This window comes from Opisthocomus hoazin, chromosome 2, assembly GCF_030867145.1.
Source record: "Opisthocomus hoazin isolate bOpiHoa1 chromosome 2, bOpiHoa1.hap1, whole genome shotgun sequence".
NCBI lineage: Eukaryota > Metazoa > Chordata > Aves > Opisthocomiformes > Opisthocomidae > Opisthocomus > Opisthocomus hoazin.
Window position 1 is genome coordinate 72,503,398 of NC_134415.1, and position 19,649 is coordinate 72,523,046.

Sequence of the window (19,649 nt, forward strand, 5' to 3'; positions counted from 1 at the left end):
CCACACAGCTTTCTGGAAAGCTCTGTGCGCTTTAGGCTACTACTTGCCTCTGATGCTGTGCTGCTCAGGGCTTTCAGGCCCTCAGTGGCTGCACAGAATACAGAGCTGCTTTGTAAATGGGGATGGACACAGTGATGTGAGGAGACAGCAGGGTGAGAAAGCAACGCATGCAAGGGCTGGTGACTGGAAGGGACTCAGAAACACCAAAGAAATGATGAAAAAGCCTGCTACTGTGAGTGGGGAGGAAATGGAGATGATGGTAAGGAGAGAGGGCACCCTCCAAAGAGAGTGGAAGAGCAGATTTCAATATTTTTCCTACTTTAATGGAAAATGATCTGTCAAAATTTTAGAGCACTATCACCTATTTTCTACTGTAGTAAACAACAGAAAAACTTTCATTAGTTAGTTAATTAGTTAGCTAGTTTTCCATAGACCTGAACTCTTCAAATCCCTTTATATCCCACATTGGTTATCTGTACGTTTCGATAATTGTTTCTTATAGTCCAGTCTCAAGTCGCTTGAGGAAAAATTGATTTTACCTTCCAGAACCTCCACCTCCCCCCAGTTCCACCCAGCAATAGTAATGTCATCTGCGTTTCCCCTCACTTCATGTCCAAAAGCTGGAAGAGATTTAAACACAAAACCTGCAGTTTGGGATTCAAGGCTTACTGGCTTCTCCCAGCAATCTCCCTGAGCATTTTTACTACAGAAGGCATACCTATTAGGTCTGTCACTACTCTTCCTTAGGTACTATTTTATTTACAAAACAGTCAAGAAGGCTGTTTAGATCCTAGAATTTCCTCTAACTGGTTAACAAACAAGAAAGGACAGGAACAAGGGCTTTGTGGATATTTGAATTGTAAGGACAAGAAGTCCCAAGTTATTCTCAAAGCGACATAGCTAGACTCTGGTCTGCGAGTTTATTGCTGTCACCAAATGGGTCTGGGAACAGCTTGGAAGCAGCAGTGGCGTAGTATCTTGCTTTTCCCTGTGCAAGTCTTCAGCCTCGCTGGTGCAGAGAGATGCCTTTCTTAGGTTCACCAAGAAATTATATTTTGGAAAGGCAAGAGGAGGTTTTGTCAGTAGTTGTCATAGAGCATATGGCAATATCATGCTCAGTGATTAAGATGGAGAACAAAATCAAGTGTTGGTCCAAACATAGATTTTTCCACTTGGGAAAAACATTGGTATTTCTGAACAGCTCTTTTATGCCAATGTCCAATTTTAGGGCTTTGGGAAAGTATGTTAGAAAATGAATCTTGTATTAGTGTGAGCAGTTTTGATAAGCCTTCCTAGATTTTCAGCCCACTGAATAGAAGAAACAATATTGTTTTAATTCCCTGTAATACGAAATTTTTAAAATCTTAATTGTAAAATGGAGACACTACAATATAAAGTTCAGGCACTCAGATAAAATGTCCTACATGGGGGCATCTGCAATTTCAGAAGTGACTGAAATAAAAGCAAAAAACATTCCTAAAAGCTTTGACATGTGATAAGATGACAATTACTTCATTAATGACATACAATCAGTGTAAAATTATCATAAGTAGTATAAATTAGGAAGCAAATGTGTAATAAATTCTTAAAGAAAGAAACACTTCTCAGAATGTTGGAATTCCGTGGAAATAAGTTTTAAGAAGTCCAAGTAGATGAAAAAAAAATGCTAGACCACAGTATATTACAATAGGAGGTTTGAAAATGCTACTTGAAATACTATATGGTCAATAGCAGTTCATTCTTCATACTGCTCAGCTGTCTGGGGTGTCTTGCTCTTTTACCACTGTAAATCGCATTAACTGCAAATCTTGCTACTTAATAAATTGTTTTTAAATTCTGGTGCATCTGTTAGCTTGGGAGCAGACTGTACTGAGACTGGTCTCTAGGCGACTTTAATTATGTTTTTCATTCACATGATGGAAATTCTCAGCCATCAGATGCCACCTGCTATCATTTTTATTTCCACTCTTGTGAACTCTTGCTCAGGGCATCAAAGGGAACATTAGCTGTTGTACTTGTAAGGTGCATTGTATTAAACGCTCTGCTGTTGTATTGCATTTGCAAAGCCAGAACCAAGCTCCCAAAGCATGCTCTCGATTGCCCTTTGGTCAGTAATAACAGTCAGAAGCCTTTTTTCTGGAGAACCAGTACAATTATGACTTCAAGACACTGGAAAATAAATTTTCAACACAACTCTCTGATTCTTGAAGTTTTTGCTCATTTTTCTGCTCTCTTCTCTTTTTCTTCTCCAAATTTTAACTACAAAACAAATCAAATTCCTAAGTGAAAATAAATGGTAAGGGCAAAACTATGATGCAAGTCTTATTAGAAACATTCTTCTGTGAGTCAGCTGGTAAGGCTATGGTCATGTTGTGTGAGGCATCTTCACCGTACAACTTATTTTCTGTGTGTCTATGTAGATCATTAGCACATCAGTGAGGTTTGAGTAAGTCCATTCTAGTATGTGACCATTAGCTAAAAGATGGAGAAGGTGGATGGTCAGAGCTAGCTGATGTTTAAGATGAGAATTCCTTCTTTAGTATATGCTTAACATTTTAAATTTCTCTTCAGTTTTTGATTCATTGAATCGTGTCTTTCAGAGGCATCTAGTGGATGCTAAAATTAGTTTCTGTTTGTAAATTTGATATTACCATAATGTTCTTTGGTAAGCTTCCAGAGAGAAATGCTGTTTTAGTTACAAGATACAAAATAATGCTTCCAACAATAAAAGTGGTTTTAGACAACTATTTTAAACAATGCATCATTAGCAGAACTATCAATAGAATGTCTCTGAAATATTAATTTATCTGAGTAACACTTTCAATATAAGAATTTTCTATATGCTTGTATATATTTGAGTGAGAGATTTCTAGGAAGAAAAAGCACAGAGAAGCCTTTCAAGAGAGTACAATTTGAGACCCATGTATTTCTCAGAACTTCTTTTTATGTATAATAATTTTAGGTTGTATGGAGCTGCTGGAGATCTGTTGTTCTCATATGTACAATGTACATTGTGTTATAAATCCATTGCTAAAAAAGATGTAAAAGTTTTGTGAACCCCAGATCTAGAATTCACTTCAGAGCAATGTTTGAAATATTCTGCTCTGGAAGTTTGTTTAAACTCAAACAACTAGAGCACTGGGGCATCCTTGTCTAATGGCTTATTACCAACCTCGGGACTCGCTGGCATGAAAAGCAATATATAAGCTTAAAGGGATATTTTTTCTTGCCCCATGTGTAGTTTAGATGTCATTTGCAGTTACTCTGTACTGCTAGTTTACTTCAAAAGAATGCTGATCGAGGCCTGAGGAAAAGATCGGGCTATGTGCTAAAAGAGGTGAAAGAATAAAGTACTGCTTTGCTGTTTCACTGAGATACATCTGTGCTGACTGCCAGATGCTCGTTCCTAGTTTGAATTCAAAACTGATCCTTTTAGTCTGCACAGATAAGAACAAAGTCAGATCATGTTTGTTTACATATTTGGTGCTTTTTAACAAAATAACAAAAAAAAGTTTTAGTGTACTATAATCTTTTAAAAGGGCTGGTAAAAGAAAAACCTGTTCATTCACCAGGGAAGAGGGGACCCTGTACAACCATGCTTGCTTTTTGAGAATACAGATTAGAATACAACTGTCTTCAAATGTCTCCTGAGAATAACTGTAAAAAGAAAAGTGTGCTTCACCATCCTCCACAGCTGACGAATTATTTTGTTAGCTGTGGTTCTCAGTCTGTTAAATTCTGTGGCTAGGGTTGTGTGAGGTATCCAAAAACTTTGGATTGCTCAGTGTTTGGGTGGTGTAAATAAACCCCCTAAGAGGATCTGAATATCAGACATTTCCTCAGTAACTTCTAAACAGTTGACTGCTTCAGTTTCAGTACCCAATTTCCAGAAGCATGAGATTTCAAAGTATTATCTCCTATAGTAAGTTTACTGAAGTGTTTTTTTATTGCTTTATATTGTTGTGGAAGTGGGGTTTTCATGGAAAATAAACCCCAATCCCTGTTATTGGATATCTACTAACTCTGTCACCGATACCAAGGACAGTCACACTGCTTTTAACTGCATTGTTGGTCAAGGCTGCTAGAAAGCCCAGACCGATGTTCATGTGTTATATGGGGCCTAATGAAGTAAAGTGGCTCCCAGGAAGTGCGGGTGCCATTCTCATGCCATATACTCATCTTCCTGTTGCCAGACTTCAGATGTAAAGTTCTAAAGATAAAATAGCCCAAAGCTCTGGAGATTATACTTCCTAGGCTGATTGGCAAAGATGTGTTTAGGATGATGTTCATATATTGCCTAACACTGGTATTTTTTGAAAAAAGTTAATTTTTTCTGGAAATTCCTCTTCTTACTTAACCCCAAAAAAACAGACCCACCAAGAGGCTAGAGAACTTGTTGTTATTTTTAAGAAAAAGACATCATGTCTATAAAAACCTTCTCTAATATAAGATGTGTTGCCCAGCCACACTCCCATATTTTAAAAGTTAAACCCTAGACCTGTGCAAAACAAAAATTAATTACTTTAATTACTCTAATATAACTCATTGTTCAATTAATTTTTGGTATTATTTTCCTTTGAGCTTTTTAGTTACATGCTATTTGTGCCTTATAGCAGGAAACTACATCTAGAGACTTCAGAAGCCCTGATCAGTTTTCTCTCTTTCTGTGAGATCCACCAAATGTTCAGTTCTTTGTGCTTAGGTCATTTATTTCATTTGAGGTGCTAGATATAAATACTCTATGCCTTCGAAGGAATCTCCACTTCAAGGTTCTACAAAATATCCTGTGGACAATATTCTGTAAATCATTCCAGCCTAGCTGCGTAAACATGGCTTTAGAAATCAAAGGCACCTTGGCTTGAGAAGTATAACCTAAGAGTAAAAATATTTGTATTTTCATACCATCATGTACTATTGGAATTTGCTATGTTGTCATATCATCATGTCCTATTGGTAATTTTTCCACTCTTAAAAAACAAACTATACCAAAACAAAACTACATCAAAACCACCAAATTCTAAGATTTTCTTACCGGAAAAATTGTCCAGATATTTACCCAGACTTTACTATATGTCATGTATTTCCAATGATGGAAAAACACTTTGATTCTTTTAACATAAATAATGGTTCTAAAATGTATTTAAGTATGTTGTCCTAATAAATGATGACTTCTATAAAAAAAGGAAAGAAAGAACTTGAGGCTTTTATTTAGATCCAGTCTGTTACTGAAAACAATGCTGCCAATTTATTTTTTTTATAACCTCCAGCAACAGAAGATTATTGTGATAAATGATTCATATCGCTGCAATAAACACCTTTCAAAATTTCCATATCTGGCAACTAATAGGCAGTTCTTGAAGGCTTCCATAGGCTCCTCAGCCAGATAACGTGGCTGAAAGCTGCCTCATGATTAATTTCATCTAAATGTGGTAATTATCATACTTTTAAATAATGCCTACAAAACATACTTTCACAGAAAGTTTGTGGAAGCAGAGGATTAACCTAGAAACATTTCAGTTCAGAGCAGCACATCACCCAAACAGAAATGTATTTTCCCCTGAATTTTTCAGGACTTTTTGTTAAACTACTTGGCAGTCGTTTGCATTACCTTATCTCCTATCAACTACTTCACAGTATTTTATAGTGCAACAGAAGCTGAAGCAACTTTGTATTATTTGTCAGTAAAGAGATAGTCTTGGTTTTGCAAGGTAGTTATTTTGGCAGATTCTGCACTGAAGTATTTCTTGTATTAATGTTTAAGAGCACAACTGATTTATCATTCCTATGTGTTGTGGACATAAGCATTATCTTGCCTGTATTCTAGGCACAGTAGAGATTATTAGAGAGGGTGGTCATTTCCTCATGGCCACCCAGGGGAGTAACTTCTATCACTACTCTCTATATCGCTTTACTTCCTGTCTCACAGGACCTCCATGAACCATTTCCTAGTTGTACAGGTGAAACTAGTTGAAAAAGTACATAAGGCCCCAAGTAAGTTTGTAAAGAAGTCTGATTTTTGTACTCTGACAAAAGCCATGAGGTAAAATAACAGCGAGAATTATAACGGAGAGAGAAGCTGTCACTGAATATTTCTGCCCACTTACATCTGCTTAGTAAAGATTCCACATCTTCTCTCAGCCATCAGAAAAAAATCCTACAAAAAAGTGGCACGAAACTACCACCTTAACTGAAGTTGAGACTGAGCAACTTAGTTAAGTCTCTCCAGTAGGCTGCCTGGCCAAGCTGTATTTTGAAATAGCCTAGTTATTTTAACTTTATTTAAATCAACCATGGACAGATTTTTTCCTACTTATACGTGGTCCATATATAGGACTGACTGAGTTTCTTCAGGTTCATAAGCTATTCCATGTTGGCTCAGTTTTGGTAAGAGTCATATGTGTGCTTTTCTTCACAAACATGAAAGAAATACATTAGCTGGAACTTTAATTGAACGTTGGGAAAAGTTTGGAGAAGCAGGGACCTTTCATCCAGGCTGGACTGGAGGGATGACTCGGATTCTCTCTCCCTTCTCTTCAGCTGAAAATATTCCACTTGCTTCGGCATGTGGGAAGTATGTGGCAGCTGGAGTTCTGGCTAGGTGTTACGTGCAGCCTTCCAAGCTAGGCTTCAGTTGTGTGGTCGTCAAGAGCTGTAGGAATGGTTGTCAACAATTGTAAGAAGATAATGCCTTTCATTATACGTCTCTATTCTTCGGCTCCTAGCACACCTTCCCTTGCATTTCTGCAAACTGACGGTGTGCACATTGTGGGCGACCATGGCTCAACTAGTACATGTAAGCCGTGCTAACTCAATCATATGTCAAACCCTCACTTATTACTATATTGAAATCAAACAAAAATGTTCACATTTACACAGGTTTTGTTGCACTTCAGGTTAAACCAGTGCAGCTATGCCATGAAACAAAAGAGAAGTGATTCACTGCATCATTCAAACGCACTTTGCAGCAAATAAGCTGTTCCACCTCTAAAGCACACACTGCAGTTTTCTATCTACCTATGTCCTTCCTAACCGTTTTTATGCATATGTGATTTTTTTTATCTTTCAGATAAAAAAGAAGTTGCTGCATCCAAAGAACTCAAAAGTAAGAAACTACTCTGCCATAGGTTATGATTTCTTTTATGTGTCATGTAGTTTCAAACTGCACATTTCGATAATCCAAAATAATAGTTATTGAATTGTTTAAAACACAGAGAAAGTAGCTACACCATTTATAATTGAAAAATGACATGTTTAGACTTCAGCTGCCTCCTACTTTCTAAATCCATTCTTATTCTTCTTCTAATTCCACACTCAACTTTGTGACTGACAGTTTTGCCTTTGTCTCTTTTCTATCACTGTCTTCAAAAACAAAGGTTTCATGGGGAAGAAAATGTCAAATGAGGTCTTAGCTGAACGTGCTCTCGGTGGCAGCAAGTTTGGTAAATGGACTCAGAAAACTGAGTCCAACATGCTGAGGACCACAAAATTCATCTTCACAAATGCAAAACAAGGGCCCTGACTGTCTGATTACTGCAGATTCAGAGAATTCTGAGGCAGAAAAGAGGTAGGGGCTTGGCTCTGCTGTATAAGTAACCAAAAAATTCTCTGAAAACATGGAACTGTTAGCAAGGGAACTCTTACACCCTTCCTTTTCTACAAATTTGTGAGCGCAACAAAGGATACAAAGTAAGTCTCAACACAGTAAGGACAGTAAGACAGTTTCACTGGTAAGACTTCACATGCTTAGATCTCTGTTCTGAAAGTACGGTATATAAGAAAAATTAGTAAAGCTACGGGGCGTTGAAATCTTATTAAAATTCACAGTTTAAGAATGCACTAACTCCCGCCTCCAAATAAGATCTTTCCAGACCTATATGGCAGAAGAATCCCCCGCCATCCTCAGTTTTGCAGGCCTTTATTGAAAGATTTCTTTTGGCAATCAAGAAAAGCTTACACATTGGTTTCCTACTCAAATTTTGCAGAAACATTGAACGAAAGAGTCAATGGACTTACTTTACAAGCAATGTCCTGTTAATGAAATAACTGCCTGTTTGCAAGCAGGTCTTAAAGGATCTATTGATTTGGGCACATGATTCCTCTCCTGGGAGAACTCCCCAGCAGTTGTTATGGCAAAACATCCCAGCTCCATTGCAGGAGTGAAACTTGCAGGGTGAAATTTTCAGCTCGTAATTATTTATATGAAGATGAATTAAAATAAAAAATAAAATAAAAATAATGTAATATAAAGATGAATATTTCAGTCCTTAACACTGAAATTATTTGTGAATTACAAACTAAAAAGCATATGCTTCCAAAAAAAAGTTTAAAATATTTGGCACTTTTGTTTCAATGTTACTGAAAACTTAAATAAATAGATAAATTACATAAGTTTTTGGTCAAAATTATCCTTTGTTTTAATTTTTTTCCTCAATTAAACTAATTTATTTGCTCAGAAATGAAATATTTCAAATGAAGATAAAAATCTTGATAGAACAAAAAGAATGTGTTTTCACAGATGTTATAAAAAAAAAGAAAAAAAAAATCTTGCTGGCCAGCAAGCTCTAGCTGAAAGCTCAGAAGCAAATAAATGCTGGATTCCTGCAGTTCGGTATTCGGTCCTTCTTGTCATTTATAGAACATGTGTGTCAGATCTTCTGCTTCTACTGCAAGAACAGGCACTCAGGAAAGTAATACTAAGCAAACTCTACTTCAAGGTCTTCTATGTATTTCCCTGAAGGAGGAGTGAGCACCCCAAGTAATTACCATGCAGCGATGATAACTAAGTTAGGATATAATTATCTGCTGCAGACTTTTAAAAGAATGGAAACAAAACAGTCCCACACATGCAAACTATATTTTGTTTTCATTCTGTTACACAAGGCAATCTGATGCTTCTTTTATGAACTTCTCAAAAGACTGGAGGGGAAGAGCTCAAAATTACATTCCTGATTTAGCCATATTCTTTTTCTTTGTAATAACACAGTGACAGATGTGAAGGATTAACTAACATTTTTTTTGCATTTTGTAATTCAGCTTGTGACTAAAATGATTAATTATTTCCTCTCACAATACGGAAATGTGAATTCTAAGTTAGAGGATCTTCTAGTTGATACAAAAAAATCTGTTATGAAAGTTGGTACAGTTTAGTTTATGGATATTTGTTAAATTATTGTGATTTAAGTACAGTCTGTTTTAGTAGTTCCTGAGCATAATAATTATTAACTAAACACTGGTAAAGTGTAAATATGTCCAGTAGGGTAGTTAAGTTCTTCCATCCAGGGCTGAGATTCTCCAAATTTGCTTAGGGATGCACATACCTTTCATCGTTTGGATCTTCATTCTGCAAGGAAAAGTCCTAACTCTGCAAAGAGAGGACAGTGCAAATGTTTCATGAAGAGATCAAGAACAGAAGAACTACAGTTAAGCAGAGGCCTCCCTGAGAGACCCTGTTTCTCTGCTAGGAGAACCCAGTAGTTGCTCTTTCAAGTGCAGGATCAAACATGAAGTTTTAACGCTCCTCCAGTCCTCAGGATGGAGAGAGATTCCTGGTGCAGCTGTGTCTGTGAATGTAGTTTGCAGAAGTAGCCCAATCTCGCTTTTTCTCATGAGGGAGAGATTCAGTTTAGGGGAGAGGATGCCACTCTGAACAGCTGTTGGATCCCAAGAAGCACCACTCCTGAATTCACAGCAGTGAATCCTCACCAGCTGTCGTAGGCTGGTTCAGGACCTGCTGCTCTCATAGCTGCAGATGTGGAGGCTTCCAGCCCATAGCTGCTGCCTGAGCGGTGAGGCCATGTGCCCAAACCCCTAGATACCTGCTTTGCTATGCTTTGCCAGCAGATATTGAATTATTGGACAGAAAAAGATAAAAGAAGCAATTCAGTACCTAATGGCAAGAATTTACTAGCCCTTTGGACGGTTATGTTGCTATCCCTGTGAGTTTACTGAAGGCAACTCAGTTCTTTTGTCTTTGCGTAATCTCTTCAACTCTTCAGTGAAAAAATTGCTTCGGGCTGTACTTCATTATAAGCCTTTCCTCAGATATCTGGATTTTTTAAGATATAGCTCTTTGTAGTAATTTGTTCTCTTTTTTTAAGAGGCAGCAAAAGCTCCTGCAGCCAAACCAGCCACCAAAAAGGCAGCAGCACCAGGTAAAGGAGTAAAACGCTCACACTCGATGTATTTCTTGTATTCTTGAAGCGGTTTATTGCGTCGTAGCACCACCTGCTGGAATACACAAAAGCCACGGTTTGGGGTTTTTTTGTCTTTTTGCTCTAAATTAATGTGATAATTTGCATGTGAAATCCTTGTTAAGACCAGCAGCATTTTGCATTGATCTCTATCATTGTGGTTGCTTGTCCTCGCATGGCAGCTGAAAGGTGCAATACTGGGCCATTCTGCAGGGCTTGAGAGCACAAACTGAATCAGAATCTAAAAACTGATATTAAAAGCAATACTTACAAAAATTAATTTCCATATGCAGCTGTATTCAAGAAGGGATTTGATTTTTCCAAAGTCCTGGTCTCACAGTAGGTATTACAAAAATGGAGCTCTTAGATAATCATAAATATGCACCAAAAAGACAATCAAATTTTTTTAAAAGAAAATAATGGCAGAAATTCATATCCGGATACACAAACTTTTATTGATTTCTGATCTGTTCTGCTTCACAGCCATCCTTTAAAAAATGCCACATCATATTTCTGATGAATATAATAAAACCTAATGTAAGGAATAACAATTAAATACACAGGATATTAACAGTTTTATTGGATTTTAAATTAAGTAACAAAGAAACAGGGAATTTGCATGTGAAAATATGATCAATATAAAAGCATTATATTATTCTACTCCAAAGTAGGGCGGCCATTGCTGCACCAGGCTCTGTGCTGCTGAGCTGTGCCTGGTGCTGGCATTGCAGGGGTGACCAGCCCACTCCCTTTGCTGCTTTCGGCCTCCAGCTGACCCCATGCTATATGGCCATATGGATCTATGTAGATCTGGCATCTTTTCTCTTTTTTTCCTTTAAGATTGTTTTCTGGCTGTCTTCCTCTAATTCAGACCTTTTCAGTAGTCTATCTCAGAGATCTCCTCCACTGAACAAGGGAACAATAACTTGCATCAGTAGGAGAGATTGGAAATCGCTCAAGGATCAGAGCAAGCCAACAACATCTTCAGTTGCCTCTAACACAAAAGGACTTACAGCCTGCAGTTGCAGTCAGTACAGGCTATCATGGGGCATGTTGTACAGCTGTATGGTGTACTGTGTGAAGCTGGCCTAAGCAGCATCATTTCCCCAGCAATGCTCTCAGTCCCTGTCTGCTGTGTTTGTTTGACACCGTGTTCAGTTGTGCTAACACAACTGGGAGAACAGTGTAAACCACACTATTGCCATGGCTTAGAGCTAAAAACTGTCCTAGAAATGTGTGTGTGTGGCAGGGGGTTCAGTTTAGATCATTTCAGTAAGTCAGGCTCCACATACATTTAAATCTGTGTAACAGATAATTTCTTAAAGCAGCTTTGTTGCCAAAATGTGTTGTATAGCTAAACCTTTAGACATCTCGACAGTACACTGCAGAAATCGTTATGTTAGAAGCATATGCTTATAATTAATTCATTCCACCTGCTAGCATCCAATATTTGTGTTCATTTTTGAAAAATATTCCAATGAGTCTTCTTGTTGGCAAGAATGGTGATGACAGTACTCTGCTTAAGATAAAGAAAAGGAGAAAAACTGGCATGGATTATTATGGAAAAATAAAATGAGTTTGTCTGTTCTGACACATTTCTAAATATCTAGTTTGCCTTAAAAGTGATAAAGAGCAGTAGGCATTGACTTCTACATTTTTATTTGCCCTCCCCAAATGGCACTGTTCTCTGAAAATTCATTTACCTCCGGAATAACTCACCATAGTAAAATATTAAATATGCTGGTTTGGCAACATTGTAAGTAGACTAATGTCTATTAGTACAGTAAATTAAACACATTACCCAATTTCATATTTTATTTTCTTTCACATATCTTCGTACGTCACAACCTGTACCCCAGAATGCCTAAAGCTGAAGGTTTAGTCCTATTAACAGACTGAACAGACTGAGAGCACAGCTGGTCATCTTCCAGTGCTTCTACATCACATATGTTCCTGTTCTTAATGTCACTGGGGAAGAAAATCCTGCCTAATGCACTGTGCACTATTTTTATCTCCATATGTTTAGATAGAGAAAGTAAAGAAAGTGAATGTGAAATTTGGAACTCTATGAGAACTTCCGCATCTGGACACTGATGGCTGTTCTAGGAAACCACCCTCAATCAATACCTATCATTACTTGATTTTCAAAGCCGGTATTTTCACGCTTAGCGTTTTCTCCAACTGGAAAAAATTAACTTTCTTGCACCCATCTGAAGCTGGGCTGGAGAGCATGGTATTTGGCTTTAAAGCAGGACAGTTTCATAGATATACGCAAGTGATGCTATTTTGAAGGGAGAAACCAGAGTTGGAGATATTTCATGACATTAGTCTTCTTTAGTTACACTGTCTTCTGATGTTCCCATCCCAAGCCCCACCACCAGTTCCTCTTCTTTCACCAAGGCGCATCACCTCCTCAGCTGTGCCAGCAGGACAGGCCTGAGAGCAACCCAGCCTTACAAAATATCTGTCTATCATTTTTCCCTGAGGAGGGCACAGGTTTCTTCCACAGGATTTTCCCAGGCACTCTGTGCTTGCTAGACATGAAGGTTGCTCAGAGCCAGGAGTGTAGGTGTTGAGCACCCACCTCATGCTGCCACCCTCAGGTGGGGCACAGACACATCACACTTCAGCTTGGTAATTTCGCTGGGTCGGTTTTGGCACCGTGAGGAAAACCAGTGCATGGGGTGCAGGGCAGGGAAGGAAGCACAAGCTCAAACCACGCAGCGCGTGTTTGCAATCAAGTTAGCAGAAGGGTGACCGGGGTCCCCAGCAGGCAGCAAGGAGCCTCTGTGCCACTGAGTCCTGCACGCTCCTTAGCTAGGGCCAGGGCTGGGAACAACTCAGCTGTGAGTCCCTCTCCTGGGATAACCTCGCATTATAGGCAACACTCCTGCACCTTTTTTAAGCATCGGTGACAGTGCTTTCCCCTGATGGTTTGACTGATTTAAAAATCAGATCTAACTCTTTTCAGCACTGTAAAAATTAAATCCTAATTGCAGATTAGAATTTCCCTGGAATGGTCTTGCATTTTTTAATTTAATTTTATGGTATGTTTAACAGATATTCTACTGTCACTTAACTGCATAATTACTGATTTTTAATACCTAATTTTTCCCATCATCCTCTCCACACACAGGCTAAAAAAATCTTATTCATTGCTCCCATTGTGTTCGTAACAGAAACTCTTTTTCAGCACCATTTCCTCCTTGAAAATCAATAAAATTTAGTTTGGACCCAGAAAGAATAAAATGACAGACAAATAGCCAGGTTTAAGCGCTCAGATGACAGCTGCATGCAATCTCTCAAACTGACTCTGTCAGTTGTGCTAGAATTATTATTATTTTATTATGACACTGATTTTTCCACTGTTGGTAAGAGGCAGAAAGACAAAAAAAGGGGGGACGTAATACAGGAAATTATATAGGAAATGAGTTCTTGAGGTAAGTAGAGAATATTAGAACACAGCCTATACTGAAAAACCTGATTAGATGATCGGTTCAAGAGGTTCAGATCTGTCTAATGCAAGATGAATTACTGGTTCTACCGGTAATGGGCAGTATTTACTTAACAGACAAATGATTTTAATTCTTGCTTCAAGGTGAACAACAGCAACTAAAATGGTAGTGAGGAAAAATCTTTGTACTCGCATTATGGTATAACCAATGCTATTCTACTGAAAAAGGAAGAAAGTTTATGGGACAGCAGGTATACTTTGAAATGGAGAAAAGATTTATTAAGGAGCTGGGTTCATTTGTTGTCTTTTAGTAATCGCCTATATGACAAAAGTACATTGAAAGCATGCTAAAATGATGTAAATGCTACAAAATATTAATAAAATTCAGCACATCTACTGAATAATTCACCAGCACAGTGGAACAGGCAAAATTATCATGGATTCTTTTTCTCACAGTCAGGTAGCTCTCTCAAGTCACATGTCAGGGATGTGTTTTAATCACACACCACAACTGTGCAACAATCATCCACCTGCTTCTTATCTTCTTGTGTAGATATGTCACCTAAGAGAAAAGACATCAAAAAACAGTGTAAATTGTATGTTATACAACCCCATGTAAGTACTTGTGGAAAGAGGAAAAAGAGAGGAACAGCGTTTCTTTCTGTTTCTCTCTCACCATACATGGACATGGCCCTAGTAGAGTTTGCCATCCTCCAGTCTCTTCAGAATCTGATGTTTCAGTGCCTCTAGGTGACCTGCAAATTCTCTTTATAAGCAGCCATTGCTCCTGATTAGCATCTCTGTATGTATTTCTGTGGTACAGATGTTACCAAGAAAATTCTTTGGTAGCTGAAAGAGTCTGTTCAGTTTTCTAGTCCCTGATGCTAACCCTCTCAGAAATTTTTGTAGTGTAAGCAGTCATTCTAAGGGCTTATTTTCTGGGTTTAGATTTTAACTCTTCAGACACAAATGATAGAGGTAATCTACTGCATGCATGAGGATAGGTTTTGCAGTTTTTTTCGAGACAAAACAAATCCTCACTCAGGTAGTAGGTGTTTATGCAGCGGTAAAGAAAATAATGAAACCCTACCTATATTAGTCCTGTTGCTCAGGGTCCTTGGGTTTAGGTGCAGGAGCATTCTGCAGCCCTTTTGACTCACAGAGGCTTTTATTTAGGTCCAGGTTAGTATAATTAGTCCCCTATTCCACCTTAACTCTTTGGGAAGTTAAACACCGTATCTGCTCTGACTTATTCAGTTTCCTTCTGGTTTGAAAGGGGTAGTCACAAGCCTGGCTGTCTTTGCACAGAAGGTGTAAATTATCTGATCTCAGTCCCTAGCAGCCTGCAAAAGGACAACAGAAACCAGGTCCAGGTCCTCACCTGTTTATCCCAGAGATCTTCCACCAGGCTTAGCAAAGCCTCACAGCTGACTCTGGTCCTTATCTGCCAGGAATGCACTGTATCCTCAGCAGCTAAAACCTTGCTGCTATTGCCATAGTTCATCACCCAGCTGCTCTTAGTGTCTGCAGGAATCTATTATGTGGTTGGAGATGAATTCCAGAAATTGTTCCAACCCACTGACATTTTCATCCCAGCTCAGGTCTGTGAAAATGTTGCAGACTAGGAGGTCTTAAACTGTGCGCAGGATTATGTAAACTGGATCATTATCTAATTCTGAATGGGAAAGGAAAAATGAGTTCTTGACTTATGTCACAATGCACACCTGTAAAGGGGAAGAATTTTACAATGTTATAAGATTTTACTTTACAACCTTGAATTCTTTACATACAGGATTTATTTAAATGGAGCATGAAATCGCTTATTTTACACAAGCTTTCTAATCTGAAATCCAGTTTTTATTCACCAATTTTTTAAATCTTATTGAGCAAATGGCCTAGAGTTCAGGATATTTTCGCTAGGAAGTTGAAATGCCCAGTCTCATAGCCTGTCATACTACAGCTGCATTCACAGTTTCCTCCCAGTATCCTCTGTTTCAGCATCATATAGAGATAAAAAAATTTCCTTTCACATCATAGTGAACTGTGAAGACACTTGTACTAAAATGCTTGTATCTTTTTTTATTACCCGATATTATTAAATGCCAGAGTCCAGTCTATGCCATGCAGCAAAACACTGTTGTATTACTAACACAAAAATGGCATTACTTTGAGAGCAAGGCAGGGGGAGCAAGTCAACTACAAAAAAGAAATTATTTGATGCATGAAATTAAAAATAATGAGAATAAAACAGTGTCAAAATTAAATGCTATTTAAATACAAATTAGAGCTTAAAGGATTATTTAAGTGTCCAGTCTTTACAGAAAAGACATTTTAAGTTGTTTTGTTCTGAGGCTGGCTATCTTTCATAGCTCTGAAGTTGTTTGATGATTTAAGTGAACTTCTGGCAAGAATCAGGCCCATTTTAGCAAAGCACTTAATGAATCTTTAGCTCTATCTTGAGTCAGCAAAGCACTTAAGTGCATGGTTAAGCTTTGATGAATCCAGACTACCACATACACTGTGTATAGGGTTACTTTCCCAAGCTCTAGGCTTTTGGAAGTGGTACCACGTTTGCTTTGCTAGAAAGGCAATAAATGAGCCTCATCTTGATTATAGAGACCATTATGAAAATGTTGCTTGATTATCAGGGGAGCAGTTTTGTGGACTAGAGTATTCTATACTGTGTATGATTATATTACATCTACCATTTGTGATGTTCTTGAATATGGCAGTGCTATGTTTTAGAGAGAGAGCAAGAGGAAATACATTACGCTTCACTATGATGTTTCTTAAATATGAATTTTCTCACATCATCATACAGGTCTACATCGTCTACAGATTTGAAGGTTTCTGTATTAAGAATTTGCAGTACGGTATCAGAAGTACAAACCAAGTCATGACTAATGCACAATACCACTTTAGTCAGCAAAGTGCCACAAATAATCTGGGGAGTTTTTTCTCTTCTGCAACAGCTGCTTGGAATGCCCAAGTTTGGAACTTTACGTATTTCGGAAACAGAGGTTGCTAGACTGATTTCATCCATACAGTAGACTCCTCTCAACATTTTATTGACTGAGTTGCACACTTCTCCTAGTGCCTTCTGTCAGTGTCCTGCTTCATGATACTGCCTCTGCAAATACCTTCTGAAGAAGTTGCTTGTCGTGGTTAAGACAGTCAAAGAAGCCTTTTGAAATATTTAACCACATAATCCCTTGATTTTTGCTCTGAGACCAAATACACCAAAGCTTTCGCTCAGTGTCTGCTCCCACCCTAGTCCTTTGGGCTAACCAACATCAGTAGACATCTCAAAGTCAGGCACTACAGTTAGAGCTCCAGTTCCAAGTTCATTAACTTTGCATTAAATTTGTTCCTGCAGCATCTCATTGCATTAATTTTTATAGTCTATCATTTTTGTTACTGAATTACCTAATTTAATCTGCACGTCTTGTTTACCTAATGACAGACAAGACCTAGAACTGGTATTCAATTCAAAGTTTCCTTTCTCTTCTGAAATGTCCGTTCCAGACTCATATTCTCAACTGGTTACAGAGCTTGAAGCAGAAATCCTTCCCTTGTCAAAAGAAGGTGGAGTATGAAGAAGTTAAAACATGAGCAAGTAGTAATGGCTGAGTGCCATCCAAGCTTTGACCAGTCTCAGTGGATATGTTCATCATACACCAGTTACAAAGTAATATGACTCCTTCTACCTCACAGAGAGAGACTATTAAGAAAACTTAATCGTTTTCACCTTGCTGTGGTCTATGAGCATGCGTGTAACTGCTACACCTGATCTCATGCTCAGTAAATTTGCACTTTGCTTGTTGTGCTCCTTTGAGAAGTTCCACCTGCAGTGATGTAGAAATATTTCCCTAGAGGTGTTCCTGGTTCAAACAGATGTGGTTCAACACCGGATTTTTCTAAACCCAATAGAGTGTCCTTCTATTCATTGGGGATTGACCAGAAATACTTGCACCTGAGCAGCTTAGTTATCTTAGTTCTCAAAAGGCTGGAAGTACCCCTCAGCTCCCTATTTAAAAGGAAATACAGGTTAAGTTTTTTTCACAGGTAAAGGTTTACTAGCATATACTAGCCCTCTGCATTAAAGAATCACATGTTTAAAAATTAATTCTTTTCCCACCTGAGCCTTAACCTAAATGTCCATGCCAGAAATCATACCACTAGTGAAATTAAGTTGTTCTTAAATTAAATTAGTGATAATGATAGGCATTAAAAATGGATCTTTTCACAAAGGCTCTGTTCATAATGTGTAAGCATTTCCGAGAGAGTCCTTTTCAAGGGTGGTATATTGGTTTTGAATACAGGCAGTGCCCTAGTCAGAATTGTAGGATTAATCTGATTTTCTTTTTAAGGATTCTAGATCAAAAAGATTTTTATTCCAATGGGAAGTTAGGCATCTGTGGTCTATGAATACATTTACACTGTATAATGGTTCTGCCCCTTCTGATGGGAAACCAGAATACCCACACCTTCCCCTTCTAACACGGCAAAAGTGATGAAAGTGTTGTTTGCTTAGAGGTGATCGAACATACTCTACATTTACACAAGTATGTGCTTCAAGAGTGTTGACTTGAGCAACTGATCTATTTGAATGTGATCTGAGTCGTGGGGGAGTGGTTTTCCTCTAATTGAGAGGAGCTTTGCAAGGCTGGTAGGACAAACAGAAAACTGCATTCTTTCCATTTCTTCCTTATGCTGTTTTTTTTTCTCTTGATTATCCCAACTTTTGCAGGAACTAGCAGAGAGCATTTCAGGCTCTGGAGAGGAAAAAATACCTATTTGATTTCTGAGGGACAGCTATGTCTTTAGGTTTCACTGTAATTATGCTGGAGCCTTGTGGAAAGAAGGTGCTTACTTTTCCTTGGAGTTACTACAACTTGATGTTCTAAAACAAGATGATAGACTTTCTGCCTACTCAAGTACAGGAGGACAGATCCCACCAACTTCAAAGAAGGATCTGAAATCGAAGAATGACTCCACCTTCTAAGATGCACATCCTAGGGACAGTGCTCAATGTATTTTTATTGCCTCTTTCCTTTTTTCTTTTTTTTTCTTTTATCTAGGTTGCTGATGAGTAAGAAAAAGTGTGCTACACCTGAGTGAAGGTTTCTAGCAATCTTTATTCAAGTATAACCATGAAACACAGAAGATCATGTGCTATTACATTTATTTTAATGTCAGGATGGGTTTTTTCAGTTGTGTACACCTCCTGAGGAAAAGGCAGAGCCTGTTGACTCCTTTAAAAGATACAGAGGGATTTACCAAGGTACTACCAGTTTAGCCTCTTCCCCATAATGACTTTGATAACAAAACTGATATATGGTCATACGGGAGTATTTTGAAAACACAAGTGTCTAACTTGCTTTTGGTGAGGACTGACCACATCCACCCAGAATTAGGGACCCTGGCCAATTTGATGGTGTCTATCCTAATACTAGCTTCCTCTCTGAGCTTCCTCTCTAAGCATCAGTCATGCATCCAAAATGATGCAGGAGGTGTATTAAACAAGAAACAAGCTGTATTAAAACAAAGCTAAGGCAACTAGTGAAAGCAAGTGTTTGGATATGAGGCGGCACCTCCATCTCCTGCCTTCCAATTATTTAATTATTTATTTTGTTAACCGAAATCACCAAAGAGGATAATATAACCCCAATCCTCTGCAGAAAAATCTTTAAATTCTTTTGGTGGCTTCTACTTTATTCAGGGATCCTGAGACATTACTTAGCAATGAAGACTTCCATCCTCAGTTTTGATGCCACTTCTTTCTGCCTGTGAAGAAATGCTGCAGATCCAACAGACTTCACTGAAAGCATTTGCATTTCATGTTGGCCTCAATTCTTCCTTTGCACAATGTTTTTCACAAATATTTCCCAACATGGTAGCTGATTTCTAATACAAAGACCCTGATATGGAGAACTGTCACCTGCTTTCCTTTTCTTCACAAAAATTCATCAGAAAAACTGTTTGTTCTTCAAAAGCTGTTCATT

At 38.2% G+C, this 19,649-nt stretch overlaps 1 protein-coding gene across 19 annotated transcripts in view; it reads left to right on the forward strand.

Moving 5' to 3' along the window:
• Positions 1–19,649, forward strand: part of TRDN (triadin) — a 255,762-nt gene that overhangs the window by 136,706 nt on the left and 99,407 nt on the right. For 18 of the 19 annotated variants that reach the window (XM_075414134.1, XM_075414122.1, XM_075414125.1 and 15 more), the window contains 2 exons: positions 7,067–7,102; positions 10,098–10,151. The exons of the other annotated variant lie outside the window; for it this stretch is intronic. In XM_075414134.1, the coding sequence (XP_075270249.1) occupies positions 7,067–7,102; positions 10,098–10,151 (90 nt within the window). The remainder of the gene's footprint in view (positions 1–7,066; positions 7,103–10,097; positions 10,152–19,649) is intronic. 19 annotated transcript variants of the gene reach the window in all.